The 23036-nt window shown below is 34.1% G+C and overlaps 4 protein-coding genes across 4 annotated transcripts; 2 read left to right on the top strand and 2 right to left on the bottom strand.

The window, feature by feature from the left end:
- The first annotated feature begins 76 nt into the window (after positions 1-76).
- Positions 77-4804, top strand: LOC18013255 (protein CROWDED NUCLEI 4). The gene is made up of 9 exons (XM_006393926.2): positions 77-445; positions 936-1145; positions 1229-1482; positions 1579-1849; positions 1963-2046; positions 2159-3867; positions 3966-4191; positions 4287-4447; positions 4540-4804. Exons 1-8 carry the CDS (start codon positions 236-238, stop codon positions 4380-4382), a joined length of 3060 nt encoding a protein of 1019 aa, XP_006393988.1. The 5' UTR covers positions 77-235; the 3' UTR covers positions 4383-4447; positions 4540-4804.
- Positions 4805-9801: 4997 nt separating this feature from the next.
- LOC18013254 (transcription factor RAX3) lies at positions 9802-11280 on the top strand. Its single transcript, XM_006393924.2, has 3 exons — positions 9802-10024; positions 10193-10322; positions 10425-11280. The coding sequence occupies exons 1-3, from the start codon at positions 9889-9891 to the stop codon at positions 11278-11280; spliced, it is 1122 nt and encodes a 373-aa protein (XP_006393986.1). The 5' UTR covers positions 9802-9888.
- Positions 11281-16012: 4732 nt separating this feature from the next.
- Positions 16013-17028, bottom strand: LOC112083361. Its single transcript, XM_024151022.1, has 4 exons — positions 16602-17028; positions 16242-16382; positions 16120-16193; positions 16013-16027 (listed from the first exon to the last, which is right to left on the bottom strand). The coding sequence occupies exons 1-4, from the start codon at positions 17026-17028 to the stop codon at positions 16013-16015; spliced, it is 657 nt and encodes a 218-aa protein (XP_024006790.1).
- A 769-nt stretch (positions 17029-17797) lies between these two features.
- Positions 17798-18712, bottom strand: LOC112083360 (glutathione S-transferase T3-like). Its single transcript, XM_024151021.1, has one exon. It carries the CDS (start codon positions 18710-18712, stop codon positions 17798-17800), a length of 915 nt encoding a protein of 304 aa, XP_024006789.1.
- Positions 18713-23036: the final 4324 nt, after the last annotated feature.

Below are 23036 nucleotides of genomic sequence, written 5' to 3'. Positions count from 1 at the left end.
CATCGTTTTGATATTTTGACTGGTCGAATTTAAACCCTTTTGACTAAATTGTCGACCTAAAAAGCGAAGAGAGAGACCAGACTTCTCTGCGACGCAGTGTCACAGAACTCGTCTTTGCTTTGCGAGAGAGAGACAGAGAGAAAGCGAAAAAGTGAAGAGACTATTGTCGTGGTTTTGATCGGAGATCGGAGGAATTTGGGTTCAATTCTCCATCTTTGTAAGATTGATAGAGGGGATGGCGACTTCTCGTTCGGAGCGATTCCCGATAACACCGAATACGGCTTCTAATAGATTGACGATTACGCCTGGTTCTAGGGTTTTGAAAAGCCCTCTTACTGAAGAAGTCATGTGGAAGCGTCTCAAGGAAGCTGGGTTTGATGAACAGTCGATCAAGAATAGAGATAAAGCTGCCCTAATCGCTTACATCGCCAAGCTAGAATCTGAGGTTTGCTTCTTGATTCTTCGTAAAAATTCTCGAATTTTCGTTCTGTAAAATTACCTTAATCTTTAGGGTTAGCTAGTGTTTTGACTAGAGCAGTACGCGGGAAAACAATGGAATCAAACTAGGGACTGTTATAATTACTGGGAGTAGCTTGTGACCTAGAAGTTAAGTTCTAAGTTCTTATGAATTTAATTCTTCCGGGTATAGAGGAATTACACGACCGTTCGTTTTTCTGAATGCCCATGGTTTTTATTTCAGTCATAGTGTGTACCGTTTTGTTGCTCATGGGTCAATGCTTATAATTTATTGAATGGAATTAGTTTGCTGGAGTTATTGCTTTGCTTTTAGAACTTTAAAAGTCTCGATTTTGTTTCTCTTTTGAGCTTGATTAGTTGTGATTGTTATATTGTCAGTTTTTTTGTTCTTTCCTTTCGCGTGTTTCTTTATCAAATATCATATTGACATTGCTATGTTGATCGTAATTTGGATGTAGGTTTATGATTACCAACACAACATGGGTCTTCTAATTCTGGAGAAAGACGAGTTATTGTCGAAGTATGAGGAGGTTAAGGCCTCTGTGAATGAAGCCGACCTAGCACATAGGCGAGATCAATCTGCCTATGTCTCTGCCTTAGCTGAAGCAAAGAAACGAGAAGAGGATTTGAAGAAGGATGTTGGGATTGCAAAAGAGTGTATTTCTAGTGTAAGACCTTAACTTTGAGAGGGCCAGCAAAATACGTTCTTACAGCCTTTTTATTGATTTTCTTATTGTCCTTTTGTCCTCAGCTGGAAAAGACTTTGCATGAGATGCGTGCAGAATGTGCCGAGACGAAGGTTTCTGCTGGGAGTAAAATGTCTGAAGCTCATCTTATGATTGAGGATGCTCTGAAGAAATATGCAGATGCTGAAGCAAAAATGCGAGCAGCAGAAGCTTTACAAGCAGAAGCTAACCGGTATCACCGAATTGCAGAGAGAAAATTGAAGGAAGTTGAAAGTCGTGAAGATGATCTTGCTCGGCGCCTTGCATCTTTCAAGTCTGAGTAAGTCTTTTTGTCTCTGTTAACTGGACTACATGACTTGTAATATTAAGGTGCCGTATTAAGTTGTTGAGTTGGTTCTTTCATTCCATGGTTTAGTTCTGAAACGAGAGAGAACGAGATTGATATTGAACGGCAGACTTTAAGTGAGAGGCGAAAGAGCTTGCAGCAAGAGCATGAAAGGTTATTGGATGCACAAGCTTCACTAAATCAGCGAGAAGATCACATTTTTGGTAGATCCCAAGAATTAGCTGAACTTGAAAAGGGGTTAGAGTCTGCAAAGACCACATTTGAGGAGGAACGTAGAGCCTTGGAGGACAAAATCTCCAATTTGGAGATCGCATTAGCTTCGCTTGCTAAAAGAGAAGAGGTTTGTATGCACATAAATATCTGTTATTTCTGGTTTTGCTATCAGGTCAACCAAAAAATGTTCTAGGAGACGAGATAGTATTGTTTCATGTTTCATTTCCTTGCAAAAAACAGGCTGTCTCTGAAAGGGAATCTTCAGTACTTAAGAAGGAGCAAGAGCTGCTTGTTGCTGAAGAAAAAATTGCCACCAAGGAATCTGTGAGTTTACCTGTTCACCCTAACAAATTCTCTACTTATCATACATATGTTTCGTTGTGTGCTCATTTGTTTGTGAGAGTTCACAGAAAATGCTTTTAAACAACCTCCACAGGAACTGATTCAAAAGGTCTTAGCAAATCAAGAAGTTATCCTGAGGAAAAGAAAATCCGACGTGGAAGCTGAGTTGGAAAGTAAGTGCAAATTGGTGGAAGATGAAATCGAGAGCAAGAGACGGGCCTGGGAATTAAGGGAGGTTGATATCAGGCAGAGGGAAGACCTAGTTGGTGAAAAGGAACATGACTTGGAAGTTCAGTCAAGGGCAACAGCAGAGAAAGAAAAGGATATAACAGAGAGGTCTTATAATCTTGACGAGAAAGAGAAGAATTTGAATGCTAGAGAGAAAGATATTAACCTTAAGACCACTCTGCTGGAGAATGAGAAGGAACGGCTTAAACAATTAGACCTAGATTTGCAGCAGTCTTTGATGTCTTTAGAAGAGAAGAGAAAACGTGTTGACTGTGCAACAAGAAAACTTGAAGCCTTGAAGAGTGAAACAAGCGACTTATCTTTTCTGGAGATGAATCTCAAGAAGGAGCTAGATGACTTGAGGGCTCACAAGCTTGAACTGTTGGCTGAAGCAGATAGATTGAAGGTGGAGAAAGCTAAATTTGAAGCTGAGTGGGAACACATTGATGTGAAAAGGGAAGAATTAAGAAAAGAAGCGGAGTATATTACTCGTCAAAGGGAGGCTTTCTCGATGTATCTCAAGGAGGAGCGTGATAACATTAGGGAGGAAAGGGATGCATTGAGAAATCAGCACAAAAACGATGTGGAGGCGCTAAACCGAGAGCGTGAAGAATTTATGAATAAAATGGTGGAGGAACATTCAGAATGGCTCAGCAAGATACAGCGCGAACGCGCTGACTTCTTGTTGGGCATTGAGATGCAGAAAAGAGAGTTAGAGTATTGCATCGAAACCAAACGAGAAGAATTAGAGAATTCTTCGAGGGATAGAGAAAAGGTATTTGAGCAAGAGAAGAAGTTGGAAGAGGAGCGCATACAGTCCCTCAAGGAATCTTCGGAGAAAGAGTTAGAACATGTCCAGGTGGAATTAAAGAGGTTGGATGCTGAGAGGCTGGAGATCAAATTGGACCGCGAAAGGAGGGAGAGAGAGTGGGCTGAGCTAAAAGATTCGGTTGAGGAGCTAAAAGTTCAAAGAGAAAAACTAGAGACGCAAAGGCATATGCTTCGAGCTGAGAGAGAAGAAATCAGACGTGAGGTTGAAGAACTGAAGAAGTTAGAGAATCTGAAAGTTACACTAGATGATATGTCCATGGCTAAAATGCAGCTGTCCAATTTAGAGCGTAGCTGGGAAAAGGTTTCTGCTTTGAAGCAGAAGGTTGTTACTCGGGATGATGAATTATACTTCCAGAATGGAGTCAGCACTGTGAGTAATAGCGATGATGGCTATAACTCTTTTATGGAAAGACAGAATGGCTCAACGCCGTCATCCGGCACTCCATTTTCATGGATAAAACGATGCACTAATCTGATATTCAAGGCTTCTCCAGAGAAATCACCCCCAATGGATCCTCATCAAGAAGGAGGATTGCCTTTAGAAAACTTGAAGCTAGATTCATCGAGAAGAGAAGAAAGGGCTTACACCGAGGGTCTTTCTATCGCAGTTGAAAGACTTGAAGCAGGAAGGAAACGACGTGGTAACACTGGAAGGGACACCAGTGGGCCAAGCAGTAACAAGAAGAGGAAGCATGATGATGTTACCCAAAAACCAAAACCTTCTGATGAAACTGATCCCCACAGGTTAGGTTTAATCTGATCGCTCTATAGCAGATTTTATGCATTTTTCTCTTGCTTTTTTTTGGTATTAAAGCTTAATCGTGTATCTTCATTTTTCTCAGTGTAATTTCAAGCCCTCAAAATGTGCCTGAGGACAAACATGAACTGCCATCAAGCCAAACCCAGACACCAAGTGGTATGGTAGTCATCAGTGAAACGGTGAAGATCACAAAAGTAACATGTGAGACAGAGGTCATCAACAAAGTGACAAACATTGACTGCTCAGAAAATCCTTCTGAAGCAGGAACAACGATGGTAGAGGAGCAACATGATAGTGGTTGCAATGAGGTTGGTTTCACACACACCCTCTCGAAAGCAAAATGTCTCTAATAACTTATCAGCAAACAGGATAACGAATAAATACTCTTTGCCTTTTGCTGTAGACCGTGGTAAACGTTTCTGAAACAGTGACGCGGAAAGAAGCTGAATCTGATAACAGAAAGGAGCAGGATTCTGATGATGGTGGCGTTGTAGCATGAGTTAGCTTGGTGCAGAAGGAACAACCATTTTAGGAAAGCTGCAACCGAAGATATATGCATATAAGGTACATCTCAGTCTTCATCAAATAACCCCCCACATGTGAGACTGAGTTCAAATTCACTAACAAGAGTTATTGTTTCTTGTTTGTTGATGCAGAAACTCTATGAATCCTTTTGGGTTTGTTTTTAGATAAGATTTTAGTATGTAAATTGATTTGATTTGTTCTAAAAACTCTCTCTCTCGATGCGATTACTCAATAGTCATTTTTTCTTTCTTTCAGACTTCAAGTGAGTAGTGTTCGTAGGTAAGGCAGGTAGGAAAGAACTTTGGTTTCTTGTGTGTTGCAATGTGTGTGCGTGTCTGAAGATAATTTGTCGGTTTCAAGACTAAAAGTTGAAATCAGTTTCGGGTTTTATTTGTATTTTCCTCTTGTTGATGATGTCTTTTAGCTCATCAGTTAAGTGTCAACGTTATCATTATCTTCCCTTTTGTAACACTCGTTCGTCATTTTCAACTACTAAAATGGGCGTACCCGGCCCAGCTCAGTTATATACGTCTAATTTCTGGCCCATTTATATAGGTTCGAGTTAAACCCAAAACGAAGAACATATCAAAATAAATGCTAGTTTCATGAACTTTATGTGTAGACGCAGACGATCTTCAAATTTTATGCTTCTAAGGTTTCAATTTGATTCTTTAAAATTTAACAATATGCCTTCTGTCTTTTTAAACTTGAACATCATTGAGTTTAAAATCTTGTTAGAATATATTGTTCTCCATAGTCCAACTTTAAACTACAATTTTAAAGAGGTATTATTATTTATTTGGTTGATGAACCTATTTTAAAACCAGGAAAATTTTGATTTATCATATTTGATTGATCGAATATCAATTTCTATAAGTTTTACTGTAGTGTGCAAAAGTACTTTATCGCTCTTTTTAAAAATTGTTTTGTTAATGAGATATATGAAGAATGATGTGGCTATGGTAAGTGGCTTAACGGGTGAAGAATTGGAAGCAAATTGCGTGTGAAATGGGAGAAGAAATCGGCATTGATTTGTGGGGTTTTTTTTTCGCTTAATGACTGACAGCTTAATTCTACTTTGCAACTTGACGTGCATTAATTTTAATCATATACTAATTAGTATTTATTTACCCAAAATCAAAATCTAATTTAAACCCCACTATCTTTGTCTTTGGACCGACACATTTCCCTCCTATCCCGGTTCAAACCCTTAAGATTACTAATTTCTGAATATAATCTCCAAATAATCAAATTGTCTTTTCATGATTTAAAAAAAAAAATGTTTTCCTGATTTTTTTTTTGGAAATATTATACTAAATGCTATATACTTGAGGAAGATCTTATTAAACTCACTAAGCTTCTGGCGACAAGAGGAGACGTAGAACTTTATGCAAAAGGATGTCATGATTATCTTATGATTACGATATAATAACCTGTTTTATGGTTATTAATTATTTTTTAGAGTAGTGAAACAAAAAGAGAGTGTATACTTGTCACGAGAGTCATATCATAGAACTCACTTTTTTGGGCAAAATAGAACTCACTCATTTTTTAACTTTTGAATACTTCCAAAAAGTAAATGGATCCTAAAAAAGTATGAGCAAAAAAGAAGAAGATAAAATCATAGAAGAGAGAAAGATGCCTTGAGATATATATATTACAGTGACCTTCCTCTTCTCTACCTTTACCTTTTGTTTGACCATTATTTTCTCCTTTTCACTGTTTTCTTTTTTAGAAAATTTGTTTGTTTAATGGATCATTCCATTTTAGTCAATCATATTTGTTATCATCGAAAATATTTTAAAATTTGAGTTCCATTATTATTATTTTTTTGGAGAAACTTTTAATTTCCAATCTGGAGATAACTATTTAAATTAAACTGGAATTCATATGATTTGTTCCTGTGTGATTTCACATATGATTTTATTTATAATATAACTTTTATAATGAGTTTATACTGAAAAAAAAAGTTTATCACTTTTTATGGGAAAATTGATAAAAGAAGGGATGGCCTACGCTGCAAGACCAATTCCTATTTCCTACTAGTGTTCTTGAAATCTGAATACACTGTTTTTTATTTTATTTATTTTATTATCCTAGCTTCAAAGTTCAGACTTTATTTAACTTTTCCATAAATAAATATATTTTATCCATGACGGAACATATTTTATTCCACAAAAACATATAAACACAGTGATTTCTAGCTCAATAATTTGAAGACTTTATATTTTTCCAAGTGCTTTGACTTTTAACGAATTATTAACAATCACAAGTCAAGTCAACCTTTTTGTTTCCTCTAGAAGCCTTGGGTTCATGTATTAAACTAGAAAATTAGCCAATTTTTACCACTCAAGATTTATTTGTTTATGAGTTGCAAATTATGAATAGAGTTTTCACGATGTTAAGGAAGTATATTCAATCTTATTTCACTTGTTTTGCAAGAAGCTACATAATATATAATAAACAATACACCCAAATTGACCAACATTTATTTGACATAAAAGATTAAGATAAAAAATAATATTAACCATATACGTTTATACAAGAAGGTCCAAACATTGTGACGCCACTTAACAAGAGGTAGTGGGTTTTCTTGTTCCTTAATCTCAGCTGCCGTGGGAAATAAGTGTAATTAGTAAATTTATTATTAGAACGTAATTGTTAGATTTATAACATCCTACATCCCTATCAAATATTTAGTTAAATGTTGATTTCGGGTCCATGGGACAGGCGTCATTAGGTTCTATTTTAAAACTGCATGATCATTAAGTGGCTACATTTTTAAATGAATTAAACAATATCATATATCAAGTCATTATTGTCACCGTGAGTTTGAAATTTGTCATCTTATACCTTTTATATTATAGACAAATGTTTTGTGTTAGGAGATATCGGTAGATTATATCATACTTGATCCAGAAAACTTATAATATATAATATTATTTGAAACTCAATGTTTTATATAAAAATACTGCAACATTTAGAAAGGAAAATTAGGTGTTATAAAAGCTTATTATTAAATATAAAAAAACAACAGTTTAAAGTAACAAAAAGAGACAATATTTAAAAAAGAAAAACGTTTATATAATAATTACATTAAAAATAAATTACATATTCCCTCTCATCTTTTTATCATATATTTTATTTTAAAAAACTAATCAACATATCATCCATAATAAAAATATAGTACTATCAATAAAAAATTGTTTTATCAATCATCTATTCCACACAAAAAAAATGAAAAATAGTATAATTTTGTTTTACCGATCATCTAGTATCCATAAAATAGTTAGTGGTAACTTTTCTTCGAGGGTTGGCAAAATTTTGTTCACCAACCATAACGGAATTCACTCTTACAAATTTCAATATCTCTACCTTTCATTTCATCTCTTTTGGTACATATCATTAACTCCTATCCTTTTCAGAAGGCAAAAATATATATTAGATAGCTAGTGATTCATCATCCACCAAATGTGATCCTATGATTGGTGATATTTTGGAAAATTCTATTGATGTATTTGAAATTTATCTTGACTATTTTGATATATACACTGTGGATAAGTTGGATTTGTATTAGTATTTATTTATCCACAAACGTTTACGACAATTAGTCGTATAAGAATGGACAATAAGTATTCGATTACGATGCTTCTATTTTGTTAAGTTTATGCTTTGTTTTAAATATTTTTATCTTTGATCAAAAAAATATTTCTATGTTAATGATTATTTTTATTGGTATAACAAAGACGTACGAATAGTCTATATATATGTATATATATAGTAGATATAGATTGTATATAGATATCCATTATAAAAATTCAGTTAGGTTAGATGATACATAAAATATCAAGTCTTCTCATGTTTAATATATATATTGATCAGTGAGATATTGCTCAATTTATGTATATAAAAATGAATTATGAATTTTCTTAGTTGATTCACACATTTCCATCACCAAACATTCGAAGTATTTGTCTCTATCTCGACAACATATAATACACTCCTTAATTTGTACTATACTACTACGTACAAAATCAATTACTAAACAATATTGATATATATATATATATATATATAACTGTCTAATTTATACAAGTCTAATTTAACCCATACCCATTAGGAGTACCCTCACGAATGATTTGGTTTCAAATTTTTGGAGAGTATTGAATTGTGTTATTATTCTTGATGATCAATTCCATCACATGTAATAGTAGTACACATAATTGGTCTTTCTCTATTATTCGTACGCTGCCATGCAAGTGGGGCTTCAAGCTTTCGTAAAATATAGGTAATAACCATATATGCAGTTATATACACTTTTACTAATTAAATTATATGTGTTAATCACACTCCTAAACCTAAACTGCAGATTAGAAATGATCAAAATATTAAGTATTATAAAATAATAATCCACTACTTGCTATATAGGACATGAATCATGAGGAAACCTATAGCGTGTAATATCATACAACAAATCATAATTATGCGTATACATTTACTAGAAACATAGAATGGCGGATTTTTTTATTTTTATTTTTAAGAATAGCAGAAGTTAAAAGATTATTGACTGTAAATAAAACGATAGATTTCTTTGAAAAAATATAAATAAACAGTGATAGCATAACGATTAATTTTCAACAATAGGCTAGAGCCTATATAGTATACATTTCCGAGTCTTCTTAAGACAAAACTCAAAAGTAAAAATAAACTTAGAATTTGGTGCAACTCATGCACTCATAATATCATATTATATACATATGTTAACATGTATGTCCATCTTGTTCTTTCAACTTAAACTTGTTCACGTTCATTAATTGCTTTTTAAAATAAAATAAAATAAATCATCCTTATATGTAAGAAAATAAATAATTGAAGTTAGATTACCACAGCCTAAAATCGAGAATAGAAGGAAAACATAATTGCAAAAACAAAAATCGGAGAAGAGGAAGGAAGAGAGAAAGAGTCAAAGGGTGGCGGGCGGCTATGCAAACATTATCTTTATGGGGTTTATGAGCCAAAATTTTTTTTTTTTAAAAACTAAATGCTTTTCTTTGTTATTGAATCTCTAGATTCTGATGTAAGAGCAAAGACAAAGGAGAAAAACATTAGTCTCCCTCTTCTCTGTCATTTCTAATTCTAATAGTAGTTTATCACATAATTATCATGGCATTTTCCAATTCCATAAAGTCACTTTTTGATTGATATATATTTTTCTAATTCACTACTTTTTGACATCTTCAATCACATGAAGGACTCTCTCCTCCAGCTATTATATACATCTCTCCTTTTTTATTTTCTACATTCACATATACTTTTCTCCATTACACATATTTCCGTGTATGCATATATAAAAACCAAACACACACGCACCATCACACACCATCAATATCCTCCACCTCTTCATCATCAACATAATTGAGAAAGAGAGAATTAAAGAGTGAGAGAGAGATACAATAAGAACAAGATCAAGAATCAAGAAGATGGGAAGAGCACCGTGCTGTGACAAGGCCAACGTGAAGAAAGGGCCTTGGTCTCCCGAGGAAGATGCCAAACTCAAAGATTACATCGAGAATAGTGGTACAGGAGGCAATTGGATCGCTTTGCCTCAGAAGATTGGTATATATTAAATTTTACTTTTGATATGAAATTCTCACGAATTTCCAAATAGTTTGAGACGTTTTAATAATCTTAAAGTTACTTTTGATTTCAATATTAACCGTAAGTTTCATATAGTTACAAATTTTTATTTACTGGACATATAAATGTGTGTTGTTAATGCCTTAGGCCTACGGAGATGTGGGAAAAGCTGTAGGCTAAGGTGGCTCAACTATTTGAGACCAAACATCAAACATGGTGGCTTCTCGGAGGAAGAAGACAACATCATTTGTAACCTCTATGTTACTATTGGTAGCAGGTACGGTAATACTTATATATCATATGTGAATATTATCAATCAACACACTTAATCTTGAATTATAGTTTCATTATGTTTATATGTTCAATGAATTTCTTTAAGGTGGTCTATAATTGCTGCACAATTGCCGGGAAGAACAGACAACGATATTAAGAACTATTGGAACACGAGACTGAAGAAAAAGCTTCTTAACAAACAAAGGAAAGAGTTCCAGGAAGCTCGAATGAAGCAAGAGATGGCGATGATGAAGAGACAACAACAAGGACAAGGCCAAGGCCAAAGTAATGGCAGTACGGATCCCTACCTTAACAACATGTTTGGATCATCACCATGGCCATTACTTCCACAGCTTCCTCCTCATCATCATCAAATACCTCTTGTGATGATGGAACCAACAAGCTGCAATTACTACCAAACGACACCTTCTTTCAACATAGAACAAAAGCCATTGATCACACTCAAGAACATGGTCAAGATTGAAGAAGAACCGGAGAGGACAAACCCTGATCGTCAACATCAAGATTCTATCACAAACCCTTTTGATTTCTCCTACTCTCAGCTTTTGTTAGATCCTAATTACTACTTGGGATCAGGAGGGGGTGAAGGAGAGTTTGCTATCATGCGTAGCAGCACAAGCTCTCCATTACCAAACACAGGTGGTGATCACCATCAACAGCAGCAGCAAGACATTCTTCAATGGATCGGGAGTAGTAATTTTCAGACCGAAGCAATCGACGATATGTTCTTAAACAACAACGACAACAACAACATTGCCAATCTTGAGACCAACGAGAACACAAAATTCTATGTAGACTCATCAGTAGTTGGAGCTGGAGCAGCTTTGGCTGGAGGAACGACGAGTACATCGGCGGATCAAAGCACAATAAGTTGGGAGGACATAACCTCTCTTGTTAATTCCGATGATGCAAGTTACTTCAATGGGCCAAATCATGTGTAACTTTTTTTTATACAGTTCTATTTTTACTTATATATACATATATAAAGAGTTTTTTTGTATGAACTTATGTCTTTATGGGGTGGGGGGGGGGGTGGTCGAAAAATTATATGGACTGGGATTAATATTCATGCAGAGATTTGTTTATTTTAGTTTTAGCTTAGCTTTATTAAGAACAATGTATAAGGATGAATGGATCTTTTGAGGTGAAAGAGATTCTACCTTTTCGCTTCTTCCTTTTTTCCCCTAATTAATTAGTTCTTTAGATAATTTATAATCTTTTCAAATAACAATACATCTGACACATAAATGAAGGAAACAGCTATGAATCTGAAATTAAGAGCCTAAAAGAGGATTGTCTTTTAAACGCACCAACATGGCAACATAGATCACCAATTACTCATTATAAGTTATAAAAGTTCATTTATATATTTAAATGTACGTTAACATTATTAATTATCTTATACAAGCGGCATAGTCTTTTTATAGAGTAAACAGTAATTGTTAGGTGCCTTGTAATGGAGAATCCAAGGAGGATTTTCTGCCCTGTTTCCTATTCAACCCCACTCGAGTCAATATATATTATACACATTATATACATAAGATTATACATATATGTAGATGTATGAATTTATGATACAGACAACCAGTTTTTGCCAAATCGTTTACTCATTTATAACAGTGAAAATATTTATGACAGTCAAATTTTGCCAAATCAAGTGATATATAACCAACCAGTTTTTTGTTATACATATAACTATGGCTTCGGATACAGTCCTCAACACTTGAAGATATTAGGAATTTTAATCTATTATTAAGGAGCGACGGATCATACAAAATCACATAAATAAAAAAGAATCAACGTCGTCTAACTCGTTTCTTAAACTTTCTACCGCTATATGGTCAGAAATTAAGTAAAACCTAACTTATTCAATAATTTATATATTTTTTATGGTAATGCTCATATATGTTTATAAATGCGTACGTATATATAGTTGAATAATCATAAAGGGAAATTAGGAATTATTAATCAACTAAACAATATGGACACGTTCATGGTCGGATCTATATGGCTTCGTCTGATCAGAGATACTCCGACAAACACTCGAATACACATAATTATGTGTGTGTATTTACAACTAAGTATATGTTAGTGTTATCATATTTTTTTTCTTACATAATTAGTATTTTAGACTTTTAGTCGTATATACTTACTGTATAAAGGTATCTTTTTCCCCACGCTTAAGTAGGACTATTACTACTTGGATCTCTCCGGTTTGCAATGCAAAATTATGAAATGTTCCTCTTTTATAAACTGTTAGGCAATGGTAATAAATAAATAAATACCTCACAAAATGAAGAAGAGTTGTCTACTTGTCTTACCAATTCAACGCAAGTGTACGTACAGCTTCGAAACTCTCTCTAGTCAGTTTGGTTTTAAAGATCACAGAATCAACTGATGTCACTCAAAATTCTCTTTCTCTGTTTGAGTTTGGCACATATCTTTGCCCATTCAAACCTCCAAATAAAATAATTTTCATTTCTGCCCATTTTTATCTTAGAGTGACAAAGTCCTTCAACGAAAAAAATGTCTAGAGAAGAAGTCATGTACCACTGTTTTCATTTACAAATTGAAGGGGAAAAAATATCTTAACCATCATTTATTTTTCCATATGTCGTTATCGTTATTTGATATAATTTTCTATTAGAACTTGGACTTTGTCATTAAGCAATTTTATTGAAAATAACCTATAATTACATTTTCACTGTAGCAGACAAATATTACAGTCATACAATATTCAATTTTGATAAAAAGAAAATTGGACAAAAATATCAGCTATAATAATTTACTTTTACCAAATATTCAACGTGCCATCAAACGTTGGATATCTTGTTTATTAGAAGTTGAAACTCATGCATGTATAGTTAATTCTATATTTTAATGAGTATATAGGATTTGTGCTTATACCTCACGTAAACCAAAAACTTAAAACATAAAATTATCCACTAAATATTTAATTGATCATAATCTATGTTAAGGGACGAAATATTCGTATTCTACATTGACTTTGATAAGGCTACGCATGTAAATAGATAGGTTTATCATCCCACTCAAAGAAAGACCATAATTGTTTATAAATCTACGAGATGTAAACTTCAATAGTTCACATGATCTAATCTGTATACGACACTAACATGGTGTTCACATTTTATGTTATTTGTCTTAAAAAAATTAAAATCAAAATAATAAATAGCAAGTTTAAATTAAATTCAGATTAGGATATAGGATGATACTAGTACAAATCACTGTACTGCAAATATATTTTATTTGTATAGATTTTATGTATGCACAAAACAAAAACGGTAATGATATATGACGACCCGTTAACCAAACAATGTCGAAAATTCCAATACATTTAAAACCTTTATCGATGTTTTGAGTGCAGAAAAGGACATTTTTAATTCTGTCTTTTCAATCCGTGCTTGATTGATTTGTTTTTGTTAATCCCTCTCTCTCTCTCTCTTTTTTGTACATGCATACGCTTAAAGACAATAGAATAAAAGTGTGTTTTGAAATATTAATTGAAAAACTAGTAGTCTCTGAGAGACAAGTCATTGTGTATGTTCCAAAATCCAAACACTCTCTACAAACAGAAAACGACAAATCTTATGGAATTATCCCCCTCTAATTAATATACAAATTAAATCCAAAATTAGGATATCAATTACTGATTAAATAATCGTAATCTAGGGAGGAAAATTAGGAGATTCTAGAGATAGCGAGGAAGATTATGTATGTAAGCACTTGCATCAGTGGATGGCAAGACGTGGCATGGCCATGGACTTGTATGCTATACTTAGCTTAGCCGTATAACCTTTTTAGGTTTATTAAAGCGTTTCTCATCTGCCTACCAAAATACCCTATTGGACTATCATATACATTATATATAATTGGCCAGTGTGAAAAGCGTTACTCGTATTCCAGCTAGTTATTTAGAAAATACATCCACAGATAGCCATTCCAAAAACGAACCGTTCATAATTCAAATAATTCGGTTTTCTTTTCTATATATACTAACAATACGTAGTAAACAAAAAGACTGAATGTAAGAAAGTTATATTTAGTCCATGCTTAGTGAACAAAAAAACATATATAAAGCTGAATGATCAAATCGAAATTAAAGCAATATAAGGATGCTTATCTAAACCAGATTCAATTTTTTAATCTTTCTTACAGAAAAAGAAAAATTGAACCGAAATTTAACATCATTTAGTATCAAGATGAACTAATTATTATTTCCTTATATCCTTTTTGGGTCAAGATAAAGCAATTTATGAAAAGAAGGAAAAAAGAATAATTATCGTTGAGAAGAAATCAAGGAACAAAACGATATATGAACGAGAGACTGGTGATATGTGAATTATACAGACTCTCTTATGATTAATAATTTAATCCATTGAATACTGGTACATTCTGTCAAACCTCTAGACGATAAGTAAAACAACACCATATAAAACCTTGATTAGCCTCACGACAATTCGCCCCGCGACGACCTTGTTGTATAATTTTATGATTTATATTCTTTGTTTAACCTTTAAAATCGGACCATTGTCAAAAAGGAACCAACGTACTTAATAATTTATAATTTTCTATAATGCAGCTGATGCTGACACTCACTAACATGTTACTATTATTCACCCTGGTTTTATTTTGCATTTTTATAATAATAACAATCATCTTTCCAACTTTGTGTTTCTGTGTTCTGTCCGTTTAAAAGTTAGGAAATTTGTTTTTATTTACAGAAAATAATGAATTGTTTTATTGTGGAAATGGGAGTAATGTCGCGTCCGCCTGATTGTTTTCTACGTGGTGTTAACTTTTTATCAATTGATTTATAATATTGTTTCCATTACGTAGATGAGATTTGGCGATTTCTTGTTATCTGCTTATGGAGAAATGATATATACGGGAACATTTTTTTTAATAAAATAATAGTAATCTTAAAAAAATTACTAAGTATTTTCGCAAATATCTTTCTGATAATATTAAAAACAGCCAGATCAAATAATCCCCACAACCTTTTGTCTTTTGACTTCGCTTCAAGAGACTTGTACGGCCCATTAAAGCCGATTTAGACGGAAAATATATGGTACCTTATAAGATTATTATCAACAATAAATGTCTCATAACGCCCATAAAAGCCCATTTATGAGTTGACAAAAACTCATCTGCGATGGCTTTAACGAAAATACTCGAGTGGTGGTTTTGTTTGAGAACCAAGCATCAGACCATCTTCAATGGTGAGAGATCCATAGAGATTCTCATCTTGTTTTTTAATATATTTTATGTTATTTACACATATATATATATTTGTGAGAGATTTTTAGTTTTGAAATCTCCAATAGTAAGCTCTTTAAACAGTGTTTCTTTAGAAAAAAATTAATTATTTAAATTATAAAAATATTATAAAGTAAATTTAATTCATTAATTTAAATTGCAAACACATAGAAAAATACATTAATAAACACAGAAATACAAAACAGAAAAATCGAAAAAAAAAGTTGAAATTTTAAATTCCTCCAAATTTGTTCCAAATGTGCTCCACTAAATCATTTTTCAATCGTTCATGCGTCCTTCGATCACGAACATCGTCTCGAATGCCCATCAAATTATTGATATTTGACGGCATATCTGTTTCATATGCTAAATCCACTTGCGATGTTCTGTTTGACTCTACTTGTGTGAATTCTTCAACATTAAAACGAATGTACCCATTCCGTTCATCTTGAACTATCATGTTGAAGTATTATACATGCTCGCATGATCTTTCCAATTTTTACCTTATCCCAAATAAGAGCTGGATTTTTGACAATAGCAAAACGAGCTTGCAAGACTCCAAAAGCACGCTCAACATCTTTACGGACAGATTATTGACATTTAGCAAACAATTTTGCTTTTTCACCTTCTGGATGTGTAAAGGATCGGACAAATGTAGCCCATTTTGGGTAAATCCCATCAGTGAGATAGTACGCCAAACGATACTGATGCCCGTTAACAAAGTACTTCACTTTTGGAGCTTTGCCTTGTAATACATCATCAAAAACTGGTGAGCGTTCAAGAACATTGATATCATTTAAAGTACCTGGAAGTCCAAAAAATGCATGCCATATCCATAGATCATGTGAAGCGACAGCCTCTAAAACGATTGTTGGTTTCCAGAACCACGTGAGTATTGCCCTTTCCAAGCCGTGGGACAATTCCTTCTACAAATATATGATTCCTTCTACAAAATTTTCCAAGCATGAGATTGCAGTACTCTCACCTAGGCGGAGGTATTCGTCAACTGCATCAGCCGCACAACCATATGCCATCATACGAATTGCTGTAGTAGACTTCTGTAATGCGGAGAGTCCGAGTCTTCCGGTTGCATCTCTTTTTTGTTTAAAGAAAGGAACTTCATTGGAGAGGCGATCAACAATATTCATGAACAAGGGATTGTTCATTCTAAAACGACGCCGGAATATATGATCAGGGTAGATTGCATCTTCACTGAAGTAGTCGTTCCATAAACGAATATGCCCTTCTTCTCGATCTCTATCAATATATGCTCTTTTTTTCTTGGGTTTAGGTTGAGGAGCACAACTTTGACGCATAAGATTTTCAAACGCTTGGTCAAAAAATCCATCCCATTTTTCATCAAATTGTTGATCCATCATATCGTCGGTATTATTTCGGGAAGATGATGCCATTTAGACAAAATAAAGATTCTTTGATGAAAAAGAGGTTGAAGATTGTTTGATGAAAAAGAGAAATAAAGGAAGCAAGAATATTGAAGATCGTTTGATGAAGAAGAGAAAAAAAGGAAGCAAGAATAATGTGAAGATCGTTTTGATGAAGAAGAGAAATAAAGTAACCAAGAAGATTGTTTGATGTGTTTTAATTTATAGAAAAGAGTAGTATATATAGTGAAATATGTAAGAGAGAATTACACATGTGGTCTACAATTCAAATAATGTGAAGCCACAAGTATCTGTCGGCACATAAAAACAATGGTCGGCACATATGGACAACCAGCTATTACGGTCCCCTAAAACTTGATATCCTCGACTAAAAAAAAGGCCCAAGGAGTAAAATCTCCGACCAAACCAAAAAAGAAGGCCTAAAACTTGATATCCTTGACTGAACTTGATATCAACACATTTTTGGCCCAACTTCCATCTCCATGGTAAACTGCATAAAAAAAAAAAAGTGAACACTTAAAAACATGATATCAAACTTTAATCAACCACGAGATTGCCATATATAGAGACTAAACATGATATCAAACTAATAAGCATACTAAACATATGCAACAAGTACAAATAACACTACTAAACAACAATAACCGATCCTTGAAACAGACAACAACATAAAGCATTTGAAACAGAAATAGATAAAAAGGAAAACATCAGATAAAACATCAGCTAAAACATCAGAAATAGATAAAAAGAACACTACTAACCAAGAACTATATGCGATTTACCCATCTGCTAAAACCTCAGCTATGAGCTTGTTTTTTAAAACCACTTCCACCTCACTTAAAGGATCAGTTCTGGCAAGAAGATTCTCCAACATCCTCTTGTTACTTAACTTGTTCCTGCTGTCTAAATCCTTTTGTCTGATATCCCAGGCTTTTTCAAAGGCTTCATAATCCGGCTTAGTAGTTCCTTCGCCACTGGTCACATGCTTCTTCCCTTTTGCCTTTGAAGCTTTTACACCGATTGGACGCCTTTCAGCTTCATCTCCTCCATGGGTATGCGCAGCTTCCGACGGTGAAGACCCATCTTCTCTTCTTCTTCGTTTAGAAACACCATTGCCTTCCTTTGGAGCCCATTTTTGTTCATTTCTCAACTCTCGCCAAGCATGTTCCAATGTGAACTTTTTCTTTGTATCATTCAAGTACATCTGATTGGCAAGCTTCATCACATCATCCTCGTTTTGACCACTTGATCTCTGAGCCGATGCAGACGCATAGCAGCCGGCGAACTTGCAGAGAGCTTCATTGATTTTTGACCACCTTTGTTTGCAGTTATTTGGGTACCTCTTCTCCATGCCGACCAACTTTTTACTTGAGCCATAATATGTGGCTATCCTACTCCAAAAAGCTTCTAATCTCTGCTCATTCCCAACTATGGGATCCTTACTAGTATTCAGCCAAGCGCTGATGAGGACTAAATCCTCTAAAGGTGTCCATTTCTTCCTTGAACATTTCTTTGCTTCTTTTGGCCTGCATTCACCATCGCTTCCACCATCTTCCCATTGTGAACCAAAGACAGAATCTTCAGCATCACCGAGACAAATACTTGGTGAAACAGGTTCAAAGGCATGTGGTGTTTGTTGACTGTGAAGAAACTCCATGAAGCCAGAGTCAGGGAATGGATTAGTAGAATCCATTTGTTTCTTTTGAATCTCTTAAGGAAAGAATAAAGGACAATAGATAGCTTACTAAAGGATTACAAGGAAATGAATAAAAGGAGAAAGAAAGAGATGAATAAAAAGGAGAAGGAAAGAGATGAATTAAAGGAGAAGAAAAGAGATGAATAAAGGAGAGGATTAAAGGGTTTTGAGTTTTCTTCTCCTTGGTGTTGTTAGATAAAACAATCGGCCAAGTGCTTTAATAGAAAATGTTATTGTCTTTGTTGTTAGTTTTCAAAGCAATTCATGAACCTTGATGATGTGTGGTTACCAGTCTTATCAAACTTAACACTACACCTAACTACCAAGCATTAAACAAAAAGCTTCACCATCACACTAAGCATTGATTCACTATCCTACCGTTAACCTACCTCTAACTCTAACACAATGCATTGATTCCCCTAAACACTAACACAGCATCGATTTAAACAATCCATCACAAGCATCACTCAATCGATCATAACAATATATCAAGTGGTCCTGTAAAGTTCAGATAGGATTAAAATACTTGCGCATCATGAGGAGACACAACACGAGGAGAAGACTCAGTTCACCGCTTCCCACCGTGAAGAAGACTCAGCCAATTGCTTCTCATCTCGCCGCCGTAACGCCGCCGTTACACCACCGGAAAAAAAAAACACAAAAGAAACCATTCAGCGACGATTCCCTAATCACACCCATCCTAAACCTTTGATTCAACATGCATTTATAATTGAGAAAGTGTAATCGGATCCATGACCTTTCTTATATGTTCTTTGGATTCTGGAACGAATTCTTAATTCTCACCTAACGTCAACTCCGATGAGTTTAGGAGCCACAAGGTTGTTGATGTTTCGAATAGCCTGTAAAACACCTTTACCACCATAGACGCTCTTATCACCATCTCTAAGCTCGAGCGCCTCATAGATCCCCGTAGATGCACCACTGGGAACAGCCGACCGGTACAGATTATCAGTAATCAGGTCAACCTCGACCGTCGGTTTCCTCTACTATCAATAATCTGCTTGGCTTTGACTCCTTTCACTCTACACTCCTTAGCCACCACCGAGCATTGCACACCGCTGCGGCGGAATCTCAGGCATGACGACGGCGCAGATTCAAAATATCGCTGGCCGGAAACACGATGATGAGGACAGAGGAAAGATCTCTGAAGATGGTGAGGTTTTGTAATCGGACCCGAATCCAAAAAACCCAATTCATCTAATGATGAACCAAATCAGAAATTGTTTATAATTGAGAAATTCTTTGGGCGTCTTCTTCTCAGGAAGAGAAAGAAAAAAATAAAAAAGAGAGCATCGAGAGAGAGAGAGATAAATGAAAGTGTTTATAATTGAGAAAGTGTAAACATGCATCAATGAGAGCATCGCACGAAATCCAGGCTTCTCTCCTTTTTTTTGCCCTTGTTCCTAAACGAAGAAGAAGAGAAGAAGACTAAATGAAAAATGAAAAAAAAAAAAAATTACTCTCAACCAACCATATGCAGCCACGTCACAGTCTCTCATAGGTCTCTCAATTTCTCTCAAGAGAAACGGTTCTCTTTAATTAAACCATTTAATCTTTTTTTAATGCATAATTAACATGAGAAACCCATGAGAAACCTGCAATGGAGATGGTCTCATATATTCATATATCATTCATTAAATTACTTAGGTTGCGCAAGAAAGGAAGAGCCAACTAAATTAATTATCTTTATAGAAACAATAAGCAAAAATTCAATTAAAAGAATATATTATAAATAGAGATTAATTTGGGAGTAACAATGTTCGAAAATGTGGGTAGAAGAGGATGAACATTGATAGACTCCATGAGCATTATATCGACTTTATATTATAATTCATGACGGTGCATCTAAGCCAAAGAAACAAATATTTGTGCGATTTGATACTTGTTTCGTAAGTAACAAATGTGCGATGAATCTTCTTAATCGTGCACATATTAAGTAATTTAAGTGGATGTATACACGAAGCATCATTAATTTAAGTTATACTGTAAGTTTATATATAATAAAATCGAAAATATGCTCGTCTATAAAACAACAACGTTAAGTGACCGTAAGCTATATATGCATCGAGTACGAGAAAAGCTAACGTGACCCACATGCCATATTAGAGCTCATAATATACGAAATTCTTAATTCCGATTAATTCAATATGTTTATGTATGCATCAAGTATGTATGTGTCATGTGTAAGTAGCAATGCCATGCGTAGATGGCCCCTCATGCATAGATGAAGAACATCAGACGGGTCCACGCGTGTAATTTATGTAACTTGTAATCCAAATGATTCTTTTTTTTTTTTGATGGAAATTTCGATTTTGATGGAAATTTGTCCTATTGCTCTAAGTCAAAGATGGAGAAATATAAATCGTTACAGTTCATTCTTGTTATCCATGTGAAAAAAAAAAAAAAACCATATATAGGAGATGTTGTATACCAAAAAAATAAGAAGAGATGTTATATGTTTTTGTATCATGCCATGTGCAGTTATATGTCCTTACTCGTGAAGCCCACGTGTCTGAGAGCTTGGTTCAAACTTGTCATGTTACATAATCTATATCAACTTTACAATACGTGGATATATATAAACTTAAATTTCACTATACGCTGTTTTAGAAAAATTAGTACATTTTAACTTCTTCCTTTTTTGGTGGAAAACTAAATTTAATTCAAAGCCCTTGATGGGTAATAATCTCAAATTCTCAACAGAAGTGCGAAGGTTACTTTCATAAAGTTATATTTATCGGTTTGTCCCCAGTTTAGGGAGATTAAGTTGACGTACCAATTTATTTCTTATAATATCATATTATTATCATTCCATGTTGCTTAAATAATATTTTTGAAAGTAGTTCTACGACCATGACAAATGGCGAAAAACTTCTGGTACAACAACTACACAAATCTCAGCTTGTTTGTATACTCATGGTCGGTCATATGGCAATTAAGACTTTTAAGTACAGTACTCAATCAGTATTAACTCATCACGGATTCTCAAATCCAACCAAATTCTCAATCCCTTATTTCTCAAAGTACATACATGTCTCTACTACATTTTTTAATCGAATTATTAATTAATTTTGACAGATTTTTGGGGACTAGTACTCAACCACCACATTAATGCTCCTCACATGTAAGTATCATTAGCCGTTACGGCCGGTATAGCCGCGTATCATGCTCAAATTAAATAAATTTCGGTTATTGAAGTTGTGTTTATATAGTTCTTAATCTTCGTAGTACCAACAAAGCTCATGGCATTTTTCGATTTTTATTTTATTTTTATGATATTATTTATTCTAGTTATAATAATAGGCTTAGCATCATGATAACCTTTGACCGGTATCATATATAATGATTAGGCATTTAGCCTATGATATGACACTTTATCCCTCCGACAAATAATTACACGAAAGAAATAAAATGGTCATAACGCCTTTCTCTTCAAATGATTGGAGCCTTTTAATTTCCAAAATTTTCAGAATCATTGATTTCGGTACCCATGATTGGAATTGTATTGTATGTATAAATCTCTAATCATTGGGAAATATTAATCAACCATGGTATTTGTTATAGCATCGCTTTAAAGCCTTTAATAGTCGATCATTGTATAGGTTTTAGACGGTAGTAAAACGATCCACATATAGCATTATAGCTTTTGAATGGAGTGAACATCGATTAATGATTCATCTTATCATTTTGCTATATTAAAATTCTATTGTTACCTTTTAACTGATGTTGTTCTTGAAGGACTTAATTAACAGCACAAAAAGTTTAATTAGTGTTGTTTTTTAACACTTATGGCTTATGCCTTTGGGTATCTACAAACGGCCTTTGTTAATCGAACTGTATACACATCGATTGGCTGTTTTTTTTTTTTCCTTTCAATCCTGATAAAACTTAGTCAAATACTAGTCCAAGACTTTCACTGCGGTAGAAGGCTAGAAATTACCTCCCCCCCCCCTGTTATAAATATAATGAAGATTTATCCGTAAATTTATTCATTTCATTTATTCATTTGGCTTCATGGCACATTTTGGGCAAAGAGATCATGCCCTCCTCTTTGATTCACATAACAGACATTACAATTCTTCTTTTTTGAAATCACCTAAAAGACATTAGCTTTGCCTTTTCTCATTTGCTTTCTCATGAGTTGACCAATTCCCGCCATTGCTTAATTAGGTGATTGACATTAATTAAGCCTCCTTGTCAGATGCCTTGACTAAAACGTCCTTAACGAACTTTAACGATCATTATAGTCAAAGGAGAATGTATCACAACCAATTCAGAAATTATATCAAATGAAAGCTAC

The sequence above is a fragment of the Eutrema salsugineum genome, unplaced genomic scaffold, assembly GCF_000478725.1.
Source record: "Eutrema salsugineum unplaced genomic scaffold, Eutsalg1_0 scaffold_6, whole genome shotgun sequence".
Taxonomy (NCBI): Eukaryota; Viridiplantae; Streptophyta; class Magnoliopsida; order Brassicales; family Brassicaceae; genus Eutrema; species Eutrema salsugineum.
The sequence above is the reverse complement of the archived record's forward strand: the minus strand, read 5'-3'. Positions and strand labels throughout refer to the sequence as shown.

Coding starts and splice junctions, on each gene's coding strand:
- LOC18013255 (XM_006393926.2), top strand. CDS start 236: ATGGCGACTTCTCGTTCGGAGCGATTCCCGATAACACCGAATACGGCT. Junction 2,047..2,158: donor AAATTGCCACCAAGGAATCT/GTGAGTTTACCT, acceptor CAACCTCCACAG/GAACTGATTCAAAAGGTCTT. Junction 4,192..4,286: donor ATGATAGTGGTTGCAATGAG/GTTGGTTTCACA, acceptor CTTTTGCTGTAG/ACCGTGGTAAACGTTTCTGA.
- LOC18013254 (XM_006393924.2), top strand. CDS start 9,889: ATGGGAAGAGCACCGTGCTGTGACAAGGCCAACGTGAAGAAAGGGCCT. Junction 10,025..10,192: donor CGCTTTGCCTCAGAAGATTG/GTATATATTAAA, acceptor TTAATGCCTTAG/GCCTACGGAGATGTGGGAAA. Junction 10,323..10,424: donor TATGTTACTATTGGTAGCAG/GTACGGTAATAC, acceptor AATTTCTTTAAG/GTGGTCTATAATTGCTGCAC.
- LOC112083361 (XM_024151022.1), bottom strand. CDS start 17,028: ATGGCATCATCTTCCCGAAATAATACCGACGATATGATGGATCAACAA. Junction 16,383..16,601: donor TGACGAATACCTCCGCCTAG/GTGAGAGTACTG, acceptor AACGCTCACCAG/TTTTTGATGATGTATTACAA. Junction 16,194..16,241: donor ATCCTTTACACATCCAGAAG/GTGAAAAAGCAA, acceptor CTGTCCGTAAAG/ATGTTGAGCGTGCTTTTGGA.
- LOC112083360 (XM_024151021.1), bottom strand. CDS start 18,712: ATGGATTCTACTAATCCATTCCCTGACTCTGGCTTCATGGAGTTTCTT.